The following is an 18776-nucleotide window of genomic DNA, read 5'->3' on the forward strand; positions in this document are numbered from 1 at the left end:
ACAATAACAGTACACACTTCACAGGGTTGCTGTGAGGATCAAATTAGACATTGCATAAATCTTAGCACAGTTTTTGACATTTAGCATGTGCTCTGTGGGCATAAGTTGGTAGTATAACTATTGTTATCTTCTTTGTTCAATAGAGAAGTTGAACTGAGACTAGAATCTTGGTCTCAATTTCAAGTTATCATTGGAGGGATTCAGATTGGCAGATGCAAGTTAAAGATCAAAGTCTGGGACCTCAACTGTTCCCAAGTAGGAATTATCCTTGGGTCAGACGTGGCTCCCTTGAACTCCACACCTGTGAATTAGGGACAGAGGGAGGATTGTTGAAAGACAGGCTATGATCTGAACTGATATGCACTCTCTTTACTCAAGGGAATGAATAAACACTATTCTTGCACTGAATATCAATATCCCACTTTATTTATGAAACCATGTTAGCAAGTTAAAAGCAATACAGAAGGCAGATTTGCATACTGAGTTCCCAAGGGAGGCTCTTCTTTTGTGAATTATACTGCTTAGCAATTTCTAAACTGCAAATATCAGACAAACAGATTAAAGAGACTGCAATTTATTTTTCGTCACATAACCAGAAGTTTGGAAGCAGGACCAACATCTCTGAGACTTTTCCTAGTTGCTTTCTCAAGGTTGCAAAATGGCTGCCCCCAAGCCTCAAGGGAGACAGGATCTGGGAATGATGCTTAGAAGATCTGCTATGAGGGCATATAAATATTTGACTTAAAAGATCCTTGAATGATATTTACTAGACACAAGAAATATGTCCTTACAGAACTCTCCCTAATCCATTTTTTGTTCTTTTTTAGATATACATGACATATTATACATACATGGAGTATAACTTACCTAATCCATTTATCTAAATTTGCTGCACCACAGATATTAGAACACATTGTTAGGACAACCCAAATGACGATAGTATACACATTCCCTTAACAATTATTAATTGTTCCTTATCGATTTTACTACAGAGGAGGGTGCATCAAGTTTCTCATGCTCTGAAACCTACTGTGGACTTTACCCTGAGTCTGAACCAGAAGTGAAGGCAGTGGCTGATTTCTTGAGGAAAAATATCAACCAAATTAAAGCTTACATTAGCATGCATTCATACGCCCAGCAGATACTGTTTCCTTATTCCTATAACAGAAGCAAAAGCAAAGACCATGAGGAACTGGTAAGTGCTACTTAATTATTTTTTTCAGTATTTCAGAAATAAAATAATGCTTAGTTAAGGAACCAGAAACTCTGGGGAAATTTTTCTCCTCTAGAGGACAGACAGATGTTTTTACATCATGGCCTAACTCCACCAAGAGTTGTCCTGGACTCAGGGCTCACTAAGAGAATATAAAGAACTGGGCTTACTAGGACGTCATGAACTTCATTCAAGCAAATGGCTTCCCTAAGAAAATGTCAAATTCTCTGAAGTCAGGAGGGCACTATTCTAACCTGGACTGATCTGCTTTTGAAGCTATATGAGCTAGGGCAAGAGTCTATGGAATTGTGGAGGTACATTGGGATCACTAGCTTCCTAGGACAGTCCACCACAGATTAAGTCCCAGAACCACAGTCACTATTTTAGTATTAGCTATGGAAATAGTTTATGCACTGATCTCCCAATCCCCAGGATTGTGATGCTACTAAAGAATCTCCAATTTCTACATTGAGGCAAGAGTCTGTTTCTGTTTTTTGGACTTTGTTGTTGTTGTTTGGTTGGTTGTGTTTTTGTTTTGTTTTGTTTTGTTTTGTTTTGCAATGTAGTGGACAGTACAAACAGTTCAAAAAGAACCCACACAGGCTGCTACCCTCTGGTCACTTTTTGGACCCAGATACTCCTTGTTGGAGTTGATGGAAAAGGATGCAAGGGTTCTTGATAGATTATGGCTATGCTTAATCAAGTCCTCATTGCAGATGATTTGCAGACAGTGGAGTATTATGGCATTAACGTCTGATCTTGTTGGGCATGGTGGTGCATGACTGTAATCCCAGTGACTCTGGAGCCTAAAGTAGGAGGATCGTTAGTTCAAAACCAACTTCAGCAATTTAGTGAGGCCCTAAGCAACTCAGTGAGAACTTGTCTCTAAATAAAATATATTTGACACTAGTGGAGTTTGCTTTCTCTTCTTTTCCCAAGTAGCTGTGACCATGAGCATGTGCCACCGTGTCTGGCTCTTGGATTTTCTTTTTTCTTCTCAAAGGCAAAACTTAAGGTAGTCTTTACTAGTATTACCTTTGAAGAAATTAAAGGATATCATGATTTGGAAGTAGAGTAAATATGACTTGCCTTATTTTTGGATTATCATCAGCACAGATATTTGTTGAGAGTTATTATGTATAAAATGCTGTATTCAATAGACATTTAAAGAAGCACTTGGTAAGACTCTGCTCTTTAGGATGACTTCATGTGATTAGGGAGCTCGGTCATAAGCAATCACAAATAGCTATACCCTTGGGTGACTTAATGGTCACTACTAAATAAATGGCACAGGCAGCAGAACTCACTGATGACTGGGAGAGCAGGAGGTGGCCTCTAATTCATTCCGAAAGGAGTGCTAAAATAAGTGAGAGGATAAAATCCTGAGTTCTTGAGGAATTTGCAGTCTATTAAGGAGTGACTTCCTATAAAGAAACAGGAATAAAAAAGTGTCACAGATGTCAAGGAATAGTTACCATTTCAGCCAGGCATTGAAAGAGGACTTCTACAGAAGGACATTCCACACAGAGGACATGGTGTTTCCCACAGGAAGGATGTTCAGGGGGCTCCTAGGGTGCAGGCATGGAGGGTGACACCATCAGGAAGTAGAAGAGGCAATTTGTGAAGGGGTTTTAATGTCAGAATCAATTTGTATTTTGTTATGTAGCCAATCAGGTTCCATTAAATGTACTTTTTGAACAAAGAAATATCACAATATAATATCCAATGACATTCCTCTGGGTTTTTCATAAAAGTGATAGTGAAACTCATAATGCTAGTCCCAATTTCAGAAAAGATGGGTGTTAAGTGGGAACTTCAGAAAAGCTTTTTGTACGTTGGAACCAAATGTAGTTGAAAGGGGACTTAGTCATTATCCTGCTCCGTTCTGGGGGCATAATCTTTTTATGCTTGATGAGTCTTTGGAAGTCATTAAACATTTTATCCAAAAAGAAAATAGGAGTTTTTGGAAAGAAAGAGAAGTGACTCATGCATGCAGTGGGTATATGTGCATGTTTAGAGAGATTAGATTTAAAGTTTGATGATAATTTTGTATAGGCATAGAATAACTCCAAGCCTGTGAAAATACTGTTCATTTTGCATAAAATGAATTCTTGGAAAGTTATGCGAGAATAATTTTTGTGCAAATTTTAAATAAAAAATTCAGTGCATTGGAAGAGCTTAAGTTCACCCAGTTGGGATTGCCATAAAGTACAAAACTTGTTTTAGTTATTGTATTATTCTCCCTAATTTTTGTTTTGGATAAATTTCACTTTCTGTATAACACTTTGATTCAATTAATATGATTGTGTTTTTAGAAATTTCTACCTGTCTTGTTTCAAAGTTTCACGTGAACTGAAATTCCACATTCTGTTACTTCTAGTCTCTGGTGGCAAGTGAAGCAGTTCGTGCAATTGAGAGTATTAATAAAAATATCAGGTATACACATGGCAGTGGCTCAGAGAGTTTATGTGAGTATTTCTTCCCAAGATTTTGGAGACCTGTGAGTACTGAAGAAATCATGTTCAGTTTTTCTGTGTAGGTTTAATTTTTCCAAATGGAAACTTTAAATAATCAGAAACAAGTGAAATGGCTGTGACAGTATTGAATGAGCTGTATTAATAAATGATCACATTAAAAAGAAGCCAAAATGACATTTAAGAAATTATATAGTATAGCACACTGCAGTTGAATGCATTTTTGATTAATTTCTGCTGGAAGATATTTATTGAGAGACTCTATTGTACCCACAGTAGGATTACAATGATTTTTCCCTTTTAAAGTTGGAGGGTAGATGGCATATGATGAACAGAAAATAAACATGCAACCAGGTATCAGCAAACTACATACAGCCTGAACTCAAATCTAGCCCACTCCTTATTTTTATATAAATTGTGAGCTAAGAATGATTTTCCTATTTTTTAAATGATTTTAAAAAATCAAAAGAAAAATATAATTTTTTGACACAGGAAAATTATGTGAAATTCACATTTGTGTATATTGGAATACAGTCATGGTCATTCATTTGCACACTGAGTATGAGGGCTTCCATGACAGCAGACCTGGGTAATTATAACGGACCATGTGACCCACAAAACCTAAAATATGTAAAATCTGTTCCTTTACAGATAAAGTTTGCCAGCTCCTAGTGCAAACAAATCATAAAATGTAGTGTAATTTCATCAAATGCTTTGAAGAAAATAAAATAGGCTTATAGGTTTGAGAATGACCAGAGATTATAGACCCTACTTAGCTAAAGAGGCCTGGGAAGGTTCCTCTTTACAAGTGACATTTCTGGGAGAACTTCCTAGTAAAGGGCTGCCAGATGAAAGTGAGTGACATCCAGGGAGAAGGAATCATATGTGAAAAGGTCTTGAGATAATATATTTGAAGTCCTAGAGTTTCTTTTAACAAGTGTGATCTGTGGCAGTATAAAACCAATCACATTCACATAATTTTCAATAAGTTGCTTGAGCACCAGATACCATATTAGTTGGAAGTCCCAGAATCTCCCACTTCCTCTCAATCTCAGACTATCAGCCAGATTGGTCCACATGGTATCTCTGTCCCTTGGCGTTTTACTGCTAACTTTGCTGCCCTAGCCCTTACCTTGTTACAGAGGAATCCCAGTTACCCTCCACAATTCGAAGTTTTCTTGGTTCCCATCTTGTTCTCTATTATTGTTCCCCATAGCATTAACCTAGTGCCTCCAGAAACTTATAGAGCAGCTCCCAGTTAAGATGACATCAGTCTTTCTCCACATATTCATCCATACATATGTTTGTAAGTGCAGGGAAATGGCAGGAAGAAGAAATGTCAGATGGTGATCATGGTTATCAGAAATGTGTATTGAATGATGAATGAATCTACTTTTTTAAGTGAAACTACTCTTGATATTTTTTTAGTATTATAAAGAAGGCTTTAGTTAATCTCATCATTTATTCAATTACAGATAGAGACAAAGATAATCATTTTTTGCATATTAAATAATTGTTTATTTGGAAAACTACAAAATTAACCAAAAATATTAGTAAATCAAAGTGGTAATTAAAGTGGCTGATTGTGAACAAAATATACACAAATCTAGAACTTTCTTTATATTTAAGAATAATCAGAAAATAAAATGGGGATGTAGTTTGGTGATAGAGCACTTTCGTAACATGCATGAGGCCCTGGGTTCAATCTCCAGTACCTCAAAAAAAAAAAAAAAAAAAAAAAAAAAAAAAAAGAAAGAAAGAAAGAAAGAAAAAAGATCTGACTGTATGTATATGTATACACACACACAGATGCATTGTATATATACACATATATATATATACACACATATATATGGATTTATTGTTAAGTGTATATGTGTGCACACAAAAACACAACAAATTTATAGGACCCATTTGAAGAACCTAGAAAGTTTACTGATGTATATAAAAGAGATAAATAAAAGGAGATGTCTACATGTTTTTGAGTAGAAAATATTAAAAAACTATTAATTTGCATATTTAATAAAATCCCAATAAACACTTAAATGATTTTGAAGTTCATTTGAAAGAATAAGTATTTTAGAAGCACCTCAAAAAGAAGATAATTATTCAATTAATGGAGTTCAAAAACATGACAAGTTGTTTAGAATAAAAATGTAGTCGAATTACTAACAAATGTTTTACCAAAATAAATTCCAGAGAGATCATATGTTCAAATACAAAAACCCAGTCATACACAGAGTTGAAAGCCAAAAAACCCAAATGAGAGAGAAAAATTCCCCACGTATGAAACAGGGCTAACAACATTAATGTCATTTTTATAAATCATCTGTAAATGAACCATATAGAAAAATGAGCAAGGATAATTGATATAAAATAAAAAGATGGACAATATACCAAAGAAAATGTGCAACCCACTGATAATGAAAGAAATGTGAATTATGGTAATTATATATTGTTTTTTACCCATAAAATTGCTGGAATGCAAAATTCCCATCAATGATGTAGAAGAAGTAGGCATATTCATACCCTGCTACAGGAAATATAAATGGCTCAATTCTTTTGAAGTATATTTGGAAATGCATGCCTCATAAATGCAAAAAAACCAAGTGCATATGGGGTTGGGATTGTGGCTCAGTGGTGGAGCACTTGCCTAGTATATGTGAGGCACTATGTTCATTCTTCAACACCACATACCAAAGAAACAAAAACAAAACAACAACAACAAAAGAAACCAAACCTAAATGAAATAAAGTTTAAAAAAAAAAGTGTATAACCTTGGACTAGCCAATCTATTTGAAGGAAAGAATATCCTACAGAAACAAAGAAGCAATTATTTATAAGTAAGGGTTCCCATTGTAAAGTTGTTTCTAATAATTAAATTAAAAAATTTAAAGGTATCTAATTAAATATTTAAAACAATTATATCTAGATTTATAAAGTAATACTATGAGATTATAGGAAATGATGTATATTTAAATTTGATATTATATTTAGAAATATTACAATGATTATGCTTAGAAATGCTACAAAACAATGTGCATACTCTGATTTTATTTATGTAGCGAAAAAAAACAAAAACAAAGTAAGAAAGCATGCACTGAAAAAAGGCACTAAAATGTTACTGGTGATTATCACTCCTTGGTAGGATTATGGGAGAGTTATGGGTAATTTTTGTTTTCTTCCTTACTCTCCACTTTCTATAGGAAACATAGGTTATAGAAAAAAAAAAAAAAAGCTATTTTCATATTCACAAGAAAAATATAAAAATTCCATTGTTAATTATTTGACAGTTATATTTCAAAAAGCAATTTCTTCTTTTAGACCTAGCTCCTGGAGGTTCCGACGACTGGATCTATGATTTGGGCATCAAATATTCATTTACAATTGAACTTCGAGATAAAGGCAGATACGGATTCTTGTTGCCTGAGCGTTACATCAAACCTACTTGTACAGAAGCTCTCGCCGCTGTCGCTAAAATAGTTTGGCATGTAATCAGAAACGTTTAATGTCCTTGATTTTTCACTCTGCTCCCATAGTTTTAATTTACTGATTCCAGCAAAACCAAATCGTTGTACCAGTTTCTATTAAGCTTGATCGCTAGTTTTGATCAAAGATTTTCCTAGTTCTTGATTTTGTCAAAAACAAAATACATGCTACTTGGAAATTAAGGTAGACAAGGGAATTCACGTTTATGTTTACTTTTTTTTTTTTTTTTTTTAAATGTAAGAGGCTAGGTACTGATCTTTTGATGTCTGATGTTTGACTAGCCATTTCGAGCAATTTAGTTTCATGCAGATCACTGGATCTTCCAACAAAAGGAAACGTGGGCAGGAATACACTGAAGAATTTTGCTCCGACTTTTCAATAAATTTGCATCTTCAAAAACACAACAGTGTATTCCGTTTGCTCCACAATAATAGACAAAGGCCCAGAAAGGGGAGGGGTTGTCAAATACAGGACAAATATCACCTCTGGCTCCAACGCACCCGACCCCATAGACATTGTTGAACGAATGAATGGCTGTGGTTACTTTCAACAATAAATGTTGCATTTTGCGCGGTTATTTATTGCAGGAAATCATACAGTAAAAAGAGGAAACTCTTTCACTTTACTTTTAAGTACTAGTTTCAGCGGTGCCAAGCCCCCAGCGTCCCTGGAGCCTCTCCCAACACAGAACCAAGGATCACCAACGCCCGAAACGCGCAGCTGGTCTTACGCCCCGGAGGCGTGTCCGCCAAGGGGCGGTGCCGGCGCGCTGACGACTAATCTGGCGGCCGGAAGTTGCCTTGGTCTACAGAGGACCAGGGTAAACCCTGACTTCCGGCGGCGTTTTGAGGCGATCCTCCTAGCGGCCTGGTAGTGTTTTCGTTGCCTTTTCTTACTCTCCAGTCCCTTGGTTCTGTTTTTTCCTACGTTCGGTTCTCGCTTGATACTGGCGAAGCGGCAGTCGGTTTCCGCTTCTGAGACGCCCCGCGGGTCCCTCGCTAGCCGAGGGCCGGTTCCCGGGAGCCGCGCGTGCACCTCCCTTTCGTCGTCCTCCTCCCGGGGCCAGGCGCGGGGACAGAGAGTCGCCTCCCTAGCTCCTCGGAGCGGAGGCGGCGGTGTCACCTCCGGATTGCGTTTGGGGAGGGAGCTTGGGAGGAGGTAAGCGTTTAGTGAATTGATGCGGGGATCTGAGGAAAGGCGTTGGTCGGGCCCGGAATGGGGAGGCCTGGGTTGGCTGTCCACCATCCCCGCTTGGGTTACGCTGGGATTTTGAGCTTTGCTTGAGCATCCCACCCCTAGTTCTGTAATAGCTCCTTGTGCTCAGACCTAGTTTCTTGCTGTTAACTTATGATTCTGACGTTTGTCTAAAAGGGACAGGTCGACACAGACAGAAGGCGGTACCCCTTTCTTCTATTTGCTATAGGCATGGAAACCCTGGCGCGATATTCGCGTTTGTATGCTTTGAAAGGGTGCGACCATCCTTAGATTTAGTTTCCCTCTTTACGCGTTCTAGCCTATTAACGAAAAGGGGTTCTTAACTTTTAATTATGTGTCTTGCTTTTTTCACCATAGTGATAACGACTTACGTCCTGGAGTTTAGGAGTGTTACTTTATTCTCACATTCCCTAGGTAGTTACTTTTGGCAACTATGTCAGAAACTGGGGAAGGTGGAGCGAAAGGAGAGGGTCTGATATTTGGCATTTCCTTTGCCTAAATAGGTTAATAATTTATGTGGCTGGAAAGTATTCAGAGTTGATAGTATTTGCGATTTTGGTAGGACCTTGTTTGTGGAGGGTAATGTCCTAGGCAATTCAGTTATATTACGAGGCTTTCAACTAATTCGAACTCTTTTGAAAATTTTGGGCATGTGTAATCTCTGCAGATGTTTGGATTTTCAGACAAGTATTTAAAAAGTTTAGGAAGTGATCTTTACACCCCAAGTTTTCAAAGTCCATGATACTGTTGCAATCAATCCATATGATTATGCAGTATAGTAGTATGTGGTGCGTGTAAGCCGGGTCTAGTTCTGTTATTTTTGACAGTAGTGACTTTAGTACTTCAGCGACAGTTTTGTGGGCATAATCTATGCCCTTTCAAATAATTTCCAATTTAATATTTAGATTATAACAAAAGACACTAAGAAAGTTGACACAGACATGTATCTGTAAGAATAGTGTACTCTGAAACTAAGACTTTCACTGTGTGCATCTGATAGGAAACACTTTTTTCAAATACACAGTTGACCCTCCTTATCCACAGGGGATTGGTTCAGATACCAAATTCCTTGGATGCTCAAGTCCCATATGTAAAATAACATAGTGTTTGAATATAACTTAAGCACATCCTCTTGAATATTTTAAATCATCTCTATGCTTAGAATACCTCACACACTGTAAATGCTATGTAAATAGTTGTTATACCATGTTATTTAGGGAATAATGAGAAAAAATTAGAACATTTCCAGTACACATTTTTTTCTGAATATTTTTCAAACATTGTCGAAACCATGGATATGGAGGGCCCACTGTATGCAGCTTTTTTTTTTTTTTTTTTTTTTGTGGTATTGGGGATCGAACTCAGGGCCTTGTGCTTGCAAGGCAAGCACTCTACCAGCTGAGCTATCTCCCCAGCCCTGTATGCAGCTTTTTGACTTCTTGATTAGTGGTGATTCCAAATGAACATTGGTTGCATATTTTGAAATATGAAAACTTATCTCATTTTCATATCTGTAATATAATTTAAAATACTAAGAACTAATAAGTGCTATTTTAATTTCTGTGTGTCATTAAAATTTTAATGTCATCAGTGTTGATTTATATTCTAACATGCATATTGAAAGCAAAAATTGTTTAAGTTATGTTTATTTGGAGAATTAGTATTCCACACCTCTTCATCATCTACCCCCCGTCTTATATAGAAGTGGAACTACTTTACCAGATATTTAGTAGCAATGGAAACTTTAACTGGTGTGAAGATATATACATAATATTTCATACACACACACAAAGGATAAAAGATTGTACATAGATATATCTATATATGTATATAGGTGTATGTATATAAATATATACATAGTCTTTTAAAAAAATTTTTTGTAGTTGTAGATCAGAATGCCTTTATATTATTTGTTTATTCTTATGCGGTGCTAAGGATCCAACCCAGTGCCTCACACTTGCCAGGCAAGTGCTCTGCCACTGAGCCCCATCCCCAGCCCCACACATAGTCTTTTATTCTCTTTTTTCCCCCCATTTAAGGTATTTTTTATTTTATTTTATTAATTTATTTTTTATTTTTACAGACTGTATTTTGATTCATTGTACACAAATGGGGTACAGCTTTTTGTTTCAATGGTTGTGTACAATGTAGATTCATACCATTCGTGTAATCATACATGTACATAGGGTAATGATGTCTTTCTCATTCCACCTTTTTCTTACCCCCCATATCCTTCTATGTAATCTAAAGTTCCACCATTCTTCTTTCACCTCCCCCCACTCCCCATCGCCATTATATATACCATCATCCACTTATCCGGGAAAACATTCAGCCTTTGGTGACTTTTATTCTCTTAAAAATGGTTTTGCATGTTGCAACTCTATTCACTTTATAGTAGTTGCCAACATGGATGTTCTTTGCACACAGTCTTTTTAACAAATTACTGCACTGTACCACAGAATTGCCTTGTTAATACATATATTGTCCCTTCTATTTGGTGTCCAGTTTGAAACAGTTTTAGTCTTAAATCTACAGGTTAGCAATTTGGAAGGTTGTTTTAGAAAATTCTATTTTAAAAGTTCTCTCAAACTCTGCATCAAATAGTTTTTGTTCCTTTCAAAAATCTAAAGGTTTTTAAAAATAACCCTTTTAATCTTAGAAATTCAGGATATAGAGATTTGTCCTACTAGTAGTTAGTTTTTATGTAGTTTTAATTGCTTAGGTATTTGATGATTTTTCTGGTATTGTGCTACTACTTATCCAGGTTAAAATGAGTTATACTTTCATTTATGCAACCGGTAGAGGAGACACAGGAAAGATGTAATAATGGTTTAAAGTAAAGATACTATATCTGTATGAGTTAGGCATCTCTAATCTGAAAAGCTTCAAAGTTCAAACTTCTTTGGGCACTGACATGACACTACAGGTGGAAAATTACACCTCTGACTTCATATGATGGTTGTAGCCAAAACACAGGCACACTAAAAATGTTGTATAAAATTATCTTCAGGTTACATGTATAAAGTCTGTGTGAAACGTAGATGAATTTTGTACTTAAACTTATGTCCCATCCCCAAGTTATCTTATATATTCAAATATTTCAAAATCTGAAATCCAAAATACTTCTGGGCCCAAGCATTTTGGATGAGGTATTTGCCATTTATATATGTTTTGTTGACAAGACTTTAGGAATTAGGCCTCAAGAGTAATTATTTATTAAAAAAGAGGAGCTTCTTTGTTCTCCTTTTTCAGCATATTTATCTTAGGAACCTCTGAATACATTGTGATATCGTTAAGTTCCTTGGAGCAGAGGAACGATTCCCAGTTTTAAGATTCTTGTGCTTTAATCAGTAGACTCTAAGTGTCCCCTTTAAAAAAAAAAAAAATTGAAAACAGATTATAGAAACTCCAGATATTTATTTACTCTGCAAATGGAAAGAAGTAATAGAATAACTGAATAGACTTGAACCAGTGTTACTTGGCTTTGGTAATGCCTGTGTTTGGGAAAACATGATGTGAATGGAAGTGCACTGGCAACTTAAACCAAAACAAATGGAGGAAAACCTTCAGAGATGAGAGTAAATTAAGTTATTGATATGATCTTCATGATAGGAAAATCCCTGTGATAGCATTTTTATTTTATTGTTTCTAACTCTTCTACTTTGAAGCATTTATAAGGCTCTTTGAAGCCTATTCAAATATGAGTTGAAAAGATTTTCCCCCTTAATGAAATCTACATTTTATTTTGTTGTAGTATTCATCTTCCTTTGTGGACCCAAACCTTTAAGTAGGTTTGAAAATTCTAATTGTTACATATGTTGGTTACATAGTTTTAAATTAATATTTGAAAAGGTAGTTATTTCTGATGTATTGTAGTTTTATATGTATTTTTAGACAAATGGAATTTTAAAAGTTATATTTTGTGTTCTTTGCAATCAAAAATATTTTGTTTATGCAAATTCATCAATGTCTCAGTACTAAAATGTCTCATGAATGTCTCAGTACTTTTTATTGACTACTGATAGAAGTTCCTATGAATGGTATATTAAGTTCATGTTACTATAACAAAATACCTGAGACAGGCTACTTATAAAGAAAAGAAAGTTTATTTTGGCTTACAATTTTGGAGGTTCAAGCCCAAGATTGGGCCCATCATTTTGGGCCTCTTGGGAGAGTAGCACAGTCTGCAGAAGTGCTTGTAAGAGCAAAGTGCTTGTATATAAGCCAGAAAGCAGAGACAGACAGATAGACCAACTTAGGTCCCATGATCCCTTTTGATCCCCTGCCCCCAGATCTGAGGACCTTCATTAGGCCCCACCTCTTGAAGGTCCACAGCATCTCCCAATACAGCCACCCTGGGGACCAAACCTTATATATGGAGTTTTGGGTAACATTCATCCAGAACATAGCTGATGATCAAAATAATTCCAGTTAGACTTCTTTAATTTCTATTTCCCCCACTTTTGCTTTAGTTGACTGGGCCTTCTCTATAACCTAGACTTGGTGCTAAGATATAGTGCTATTTTAGGACAAGGTCTGGCATTGGTGGACTTTGAGAAAAAGAGAGCACATCTTTACTTCATTGCATTTCTTCCCTAAATTGGGAGATTCATCAGTATCTAGGAGTAAAATTTCTAGGAAAATAACTGTATAGGTAAATTTTTATTTTTTATTTTTTGTTGTTGTTGTTTTGGTGAGGACTGGGAATTGAACACAGGGCCTGTGCATGCTAGGCAAGCACTCTGCCAACTGAGCTAAATCCCTAGCCCCTTGAGTAGTTTTCGATGTCACCCATAAAAGCAATTTTGTCCGTGTGAGAAGTAACTTTTTTAGTTGCAGGAATGCAAGGTGATGGCAGTGGTTTGTACTCTTGGATCAATAGCATTCACTTAATTGTCTTTGACCTAACTGTCTAAACCCTTTGTAACCTTCAAAACTTGTGTTAGGTGTCTGGGAGTGGAAAGAAGCAGTAGGTCAGAGGAGAGAAATTAGTGATCCAAGTGAAGGTGACAAAGCAGGTAAAGAGTTATGGAGCCCTTAGAAAACAAAGAAAGGAGATGGTAGCTGACTATTATTTCAGATATAATAATAAACAGTTCATTGTCTCTACTGCAGAATCTGCAACCATTAATTTTTTCCCCCCCGATTTGGAAGAGGGTGTGTTGGGAATAGAGGTACATTGAGGGTAGAGGTTTTGGGAACAGAATTAACCCATTAGTTTTCTTGAGGCACTGTGGTGGAATGAGACAGACTAAAAGGTTTTCCTTCTTTACAGGTTCTAGGTAGAGCTCATAAGGAAATTTTAGAATTCATTCAATTTTAAGTTTGTTAAGAAATTTCTTAAAGTTGAAATATTTCCAAGTAATATGTCTTTACTTTGAAACTGTATTAAAGAATGTACATCCACATTAATATTTATAGTAATATATAATGGAACTTTAAAATGTTTTTTATTCTTTTTTTTAACTTTTCCTATGTATTTGGTGGCATATTTACTTTTTATTGAATTCTGTGTAAATATAAATTGTTAATTTCTGTGTATTTTTCTAAGTTAATCAAAACTACATTTTCTAGAAGATCTTTCTTAGCTTCACTTCTCTCAGGTGTTACACTCTTTTTTGTTAAATAAATCAAATGGACATGTGAAACTGCCAAATTTTCCTCTGTAAATTCATATTTGAGTTGCAAATGAGTTCAAGAAAAATTAAGATTATCTTATAAGGTTCATATTAATATGCAGAGTTGGCATGTAGTTTCTTGTTTGGAGAATAGTTGATACATAAGTTAGTCTATGTTATAGCAAATTCTTGTTCATTTATGTGACACACTGAACTAATTTTGGGGGTGGTGGTGTACCAGGGATTGAATTCAGGTGGACCACTGAGCCACATCTCCAGCCCTTTTTTGTATTTTATTTAGAGACAGGATCTCACTGAATTAATTAGTGCTTCAGCCACCCTAACCACTGAGATTACAGGCGTGTACCACATGCCTGGCCTGATTTTTAAAATATGTAATCATTTTAAAGTTATTTTCTATCTTCTTTGAATTACTAAAAACTAATTTGCTATTGTATTAAAACAGTGATCTTATTTTATGTTAAAATTTTCCAACTTAAAATAACCATCTTGTATTATTTATCTTTTCCTTTTGAGTCATCATCTGTTTTTCCAAGTAATATATCTTTACTTTGAAACTGTATTAAAGAATATTCATAATATTTATAAAGACTAATTCTCTACCAAATGGAACTTTTACTTTTTTAGATGCCATGGTTCATTCTAGGAACTTTTGATAACTAATAAGATTTTAGCTAATTTTTAGTCAATACTAAGTGTGATATAGTTTAGTTTTTTTTTCTTTTTCTTTCTGTTTTCTGGTTAGGCAATTCCTTCCCACTTCTCACAGTGCTTCCCAGTATGTTCTGGGTTATTTCTTGGTCTCAAATTTAATACTGTTTTCTAATGTATACCTTATGTCCATTATGTCATATTTTTACTTGTCATTGAATCATCCAGTTTTATAGTAGAATCAGCTTTCTATTATAGTTTTAGTGTTAGAATATTTTTATTTACTTTTTAGAAATATTTTTTACAATTTGTCTTTCGTTTCTTGCTGCTAATAGGGGTAAAATAGCCTGTTTATTACTTTTAGCACCTTTGACTTCTATGTCAACATAGGACACCTTGACTTTTTCTAGTTCTGCAACCTGTCCTATTCTGAAAGCAAATCATTTTATTAACGTTGCAACATTGAGGTGTTTCCTTCCTTCCTTCCTTTCTTTCTTCCTTTCTTCCTTCCTTCCTTCCTTCCTTCCTTCCTTCTTCTTGCCTTCCTTCCTTCCTTTCTTTCTTTGTGTAGTATTGCAAAATAAATATCCTTGATCAGATTGGTTTTCTTTGACTTCTGTAAGACAAATAAAATATTAAATGGCATTCATTTTTCTCCCGTGCTGGTTTTTGAAGTTTAACTTTTGTTGTCACTTAAGCTGTATGAGTTTTATACAGTTAATAAATGCAATAAAAAAATTAAAAATTACAATAAAAATTCATTTGATTTGATTTTGTCATTTTATTTGACATAGCTGTCTTTTTCAGTTAACTAGTTGGTTAACAACTTCTTGAAGGATTGAGTTACTAAATTTTGAAACAAATTTTGTAAATAACTTGTAAACTAAACATTTTGTAATGTATTTTCTGAGGTTGAATGTACTATGAAAACTGTGAATAGAATCGTATATTTTGTTCACCCTGCAGAAAAGGTATGTTTCTAGACATCATATTTCAAAGTTGTTGTGAATTTATTAATAAGGCATGTTTTAGAATATATGTTGTTTTTGTTTACCTATATCTTCTCTCCTATGTCTTTTTTCCCCTAAGGAGAATCCTGTGTAATTTTGCCTACAGTTTTATTTACTTGTAAGTTATGGGCTTAGTTATTTAAAACTGAAGAAATTTAGTTTTGCCTCTCTCTTTTTTCATTAAAGTAGTACAAAATGTCAAAAATTAGGAGGAAAGTCACAGTGGAAAATACCAAGACCATCTCTGATAGCACATCCCGAAGACCCAGTGTATTTGAGAGGCTTGGACCAAGCACTGGCAGTACAGCAGAGGTGAGTTGTCACTAGTAGTCTCAAGAGTTTCTGTTAGAATCCTGTTACAGAAAATACTGATCAGTATCATAAAGGTGAATGGGTTGTTTTATTATAGAAATGTTTGTTTAATAAATTTTGCTTAATGTGTTTTATAAAAAAGAGTGGAAAAGGTGGCAGCTTTTATGGGTTTTTTTCATATTTTTCTAAAATTTTTTTGTAATGTATCACAGATTAGCTGGAATTTTGATAGCATTTGTTTTAATTTTGTTCTGTTAGCATCTTTTTTCCAGAATTAAATATGAAATTTACATAGTAATATCTGTCTCTTAGACACAATGCCGTAACTGGCTGAAGACTGGCAACTGCCTGTATGGAAACACGTGTAGATTCGTCCATGGCCCTTCACCTCGTGGTAAAGGTTATAGCAGCAATTATAGAAGGTAAATGGAGAACTTCAAATTGTTCACATTCTATTAGACGTTGACTCTCTCAATTCATCTAGTACAAAAATCTGAAGTAAAACCATATATTTGGTCATATTTTCTGTTTTGGTGGTTTATCAATAGTCAAAGATCACATGAATTTATTGGTTGTTATTTTTTATATTAATAAAATGTTAACTTTAAAATTAGCATATATGCTTAGTATTTATTTGTTTTGACAGTAGATCTTTTTTGTTATAAGTATATGGCTTACTTTTCCCCCTAAGTATATATTAAATTGCTGCTTAAGAGAGTAGAATTCTATTTTAAAATTTAGGGTATTTTTTTAAGATGCTCTGAATCAAGTTTTAAGCAAGCCCTTTGATTAAATTCCATTTGCCAAATCCCTTATCACAATATGTTAGTATAATTGAAGTATGTATTTACTTGTGCATAATAAATATGCTTCCTATTTAGAACATCATTTTGCGGTTAATAGAGAGGGCTTGGCTAAATTAAATTTCCTTACTAAAGACCTTTTTATTTTTCTTTTAGTTCCCTCATGATTTTGTAATGATGTTTATAGAGGTAGCACACATGCAGATTGTCATCAAAAAAAAAAAACAAAAAACTTAAGTTTGATTGGTAAATAATTTACCTAGTACTAAAATTAGGTGTTCTCATTGTTTAGGCTGCAGCAACAGTATGGAAAGCTGTATGAAAATCTACACTATTAGCAATTGCAGATTTTTTTTAATTTGGGTGTTTGTGTGTGTGTGTGTGTGTGCACGTGCGCGCACAGATTTTAAAGTTTAGTGGAATTTAAAATGCAAACCCTTAACATTAGCTGACTTACTTTCCACCTAAACACCGTACATTTTAGCTTCTTTGTGATGCCGAATACTGCTTTATTTGTATTTAGATGGTCATTTGTCACTCCTGTTAATGTGGGGAAATTAGTCTTTATTATATAGGTCTATCTACAAATATATACATAAACACATCTGGGGAAACTATTTTAATGTTTTGTTTATACTGATCCCACACTTTTAATACTTATTTTAATTCATCTGATGCTTATTATTATCTGACTCAAATTTAGTGTTAGCTCAGAATTTTTACATATGAGGCAGTTAAGGAACATAAAGATCTTTGTCTAAAAAAGAAAAACTAATGTTATTAATAGACTTAGAATAAAGAACTTTTTGTTATAATTGTTCTATTTTATGTATACTTTCCATCTGATATTTCTTCCATATTTGTGTATTATTATTTTTCTTTTAGTAGGGAATAAAAATGTAGTTCATAATGTGATTCAAAGATGGAAAGAACAGCTATGTATTTTAGAAATTGCTATCTCTGGATAAGACATTTAAGTCATTCATTGAGTCTTCATTGTGTATTGAGCATTCATTCTGTTAGTTTCTGTATGAGATAGAAATAAGTACATATTACTGTTTTATTAATTATATAAGGGAAACCAAGGCACATATGATTTAGATATATATCATGATTACAGTTTAGGACATTTAAGTACTGGTTCCAATTTCAACTTAACTGTTAAGACATTTCATATAGATCTTTTAAATTTACATTTAAGTATCAGTGAGGATCTTTAAAGTGAATTATCTCAAATTATTTACTAACCATGTGGTTTGTATTAATAATTGATAAATTGAATAAATTGATTAATTATTATCTGAAATAGATTTATTTATGTGATTTGCTCATATTTATGCATGTACACATACATAAGAATATGTGTAGCATTTTTTCATGGTCAAAGAGGCACAGTGCATTCCTTCTATTGCCCTCTTTTAAAGTTGCTCTAGGAATATTCTTTAAAGTCACCACTTTTTCTATTTCTCCTTTCTCTTCTAGTTAGTAATAGTGTAAAATGATTTCATAGGCATGTACCATCAAATTCCTAGTATAAATTATGAAGCCTTGCCATTATTAGACATAAATATGTGTAATTTCCCTTCATTTAAAAATCCATGGAATATGAAATCACTATTCTAAAATTTTGCTTTGAATTCTTTATTTTTATTCTGAAATTTTTTTTATTTTTTTATTTTTTTGGTACTGGGGATTTAACCCAAGGGTGCTTTACCACTGAGTCACATCCCTATTCTTTTTTATTTTTCATATTGAGACAGGGTCTCACTAAGTTGCTTGAACTTGCCATCCTCCTGCCTCAGCTTCCTTAGTTGGTAGGATTACAGGTGTGTGGCACTGTGCCCAGCTTATTCTGAAATACTTTTAAAGTTTAAAAAAGTCGCCAGAGTTAGCACAAAACTTATGTGTTTACTTTTATTTTAAAGCTCTATAAAATATTTTTGTATTTTGTTGATATTTATACAACCTCG

General features: G+C 34.4%; 2 protein-coding genes across 8 annotated transcripts in view; both read left to right on the forward strand.

The window, feature by feature from the left end:
• The window catches only part of Cpb2 (carboxypeptidase B2), a 53029-nt gene extending 45328 nt beyond the window's left edge, over window positions 1–7701 (forward strand). Inside the window, exons 9-11 of the mRNA XM_047552065.1 lie at window positions 993–1195; window positions 3594–3681; window positions 7012–7701. Coding sequence (XP_047408021.1) covers window positions 993–1195; window positions 3594–3681; window positions 7012–7196 — 476 coding nt within the window. The 3' untranslated portion in view covers window positions 7197–7701. The remainder of the gene's footprint in view (window positions 1–992; window positions 1196–3593; window positions 3682–7011) is intronic.
• Window positions 7702–7987: 286 nt separating this feature from the next.
• Window positions 7988–18776, forward strand: part of Zc3h13 (zinc finger CCCH-type containing 13) — an 87143-nt gene continuing 76354 nt past the window's right edge. For 4 of the 7 annotated variants that reach the window (XM_047552058.1, XM_047552061.1, XM_047552062.1 and 1 more), the window contains exons 1-3: window positions 7988–8334; window positions 15878–16003; window positions 16316–16425. In XM_047552058.1, the coding sequence (XP_047408014.1) occupies window positions 15887–16003; window positions 16316–16425 (227 nt within the window). In that variant the 5' untranslated portion in view covers window positions 7988–8334; window positions 15878–15886. The remainder of the gene's footprint in view (window positions 8335–15877; window positions 16004–16315; window positions 16426–18776) is intronic. The other 3 variants (XM_047552059.1, XM_047552063.1, XM_047552060.1) reach the window with 3 other exon arrangements.

This window comes from Sciurus carolinensis, chromosome 5 (genome assembly GCF_902686445.1).
Source record: "Sciurus carolinensis chromosome 5, mSciCar1.2, whole genome shotgun sequence".
In the NCBI taxonomy this organism is placed as follows: domain Eukaryota; kingdom Metazoa; phylum Chordata; class Mammalia; order Rodentia; family Sciuridae; genus Sciurus; species Sciurus carolinensis.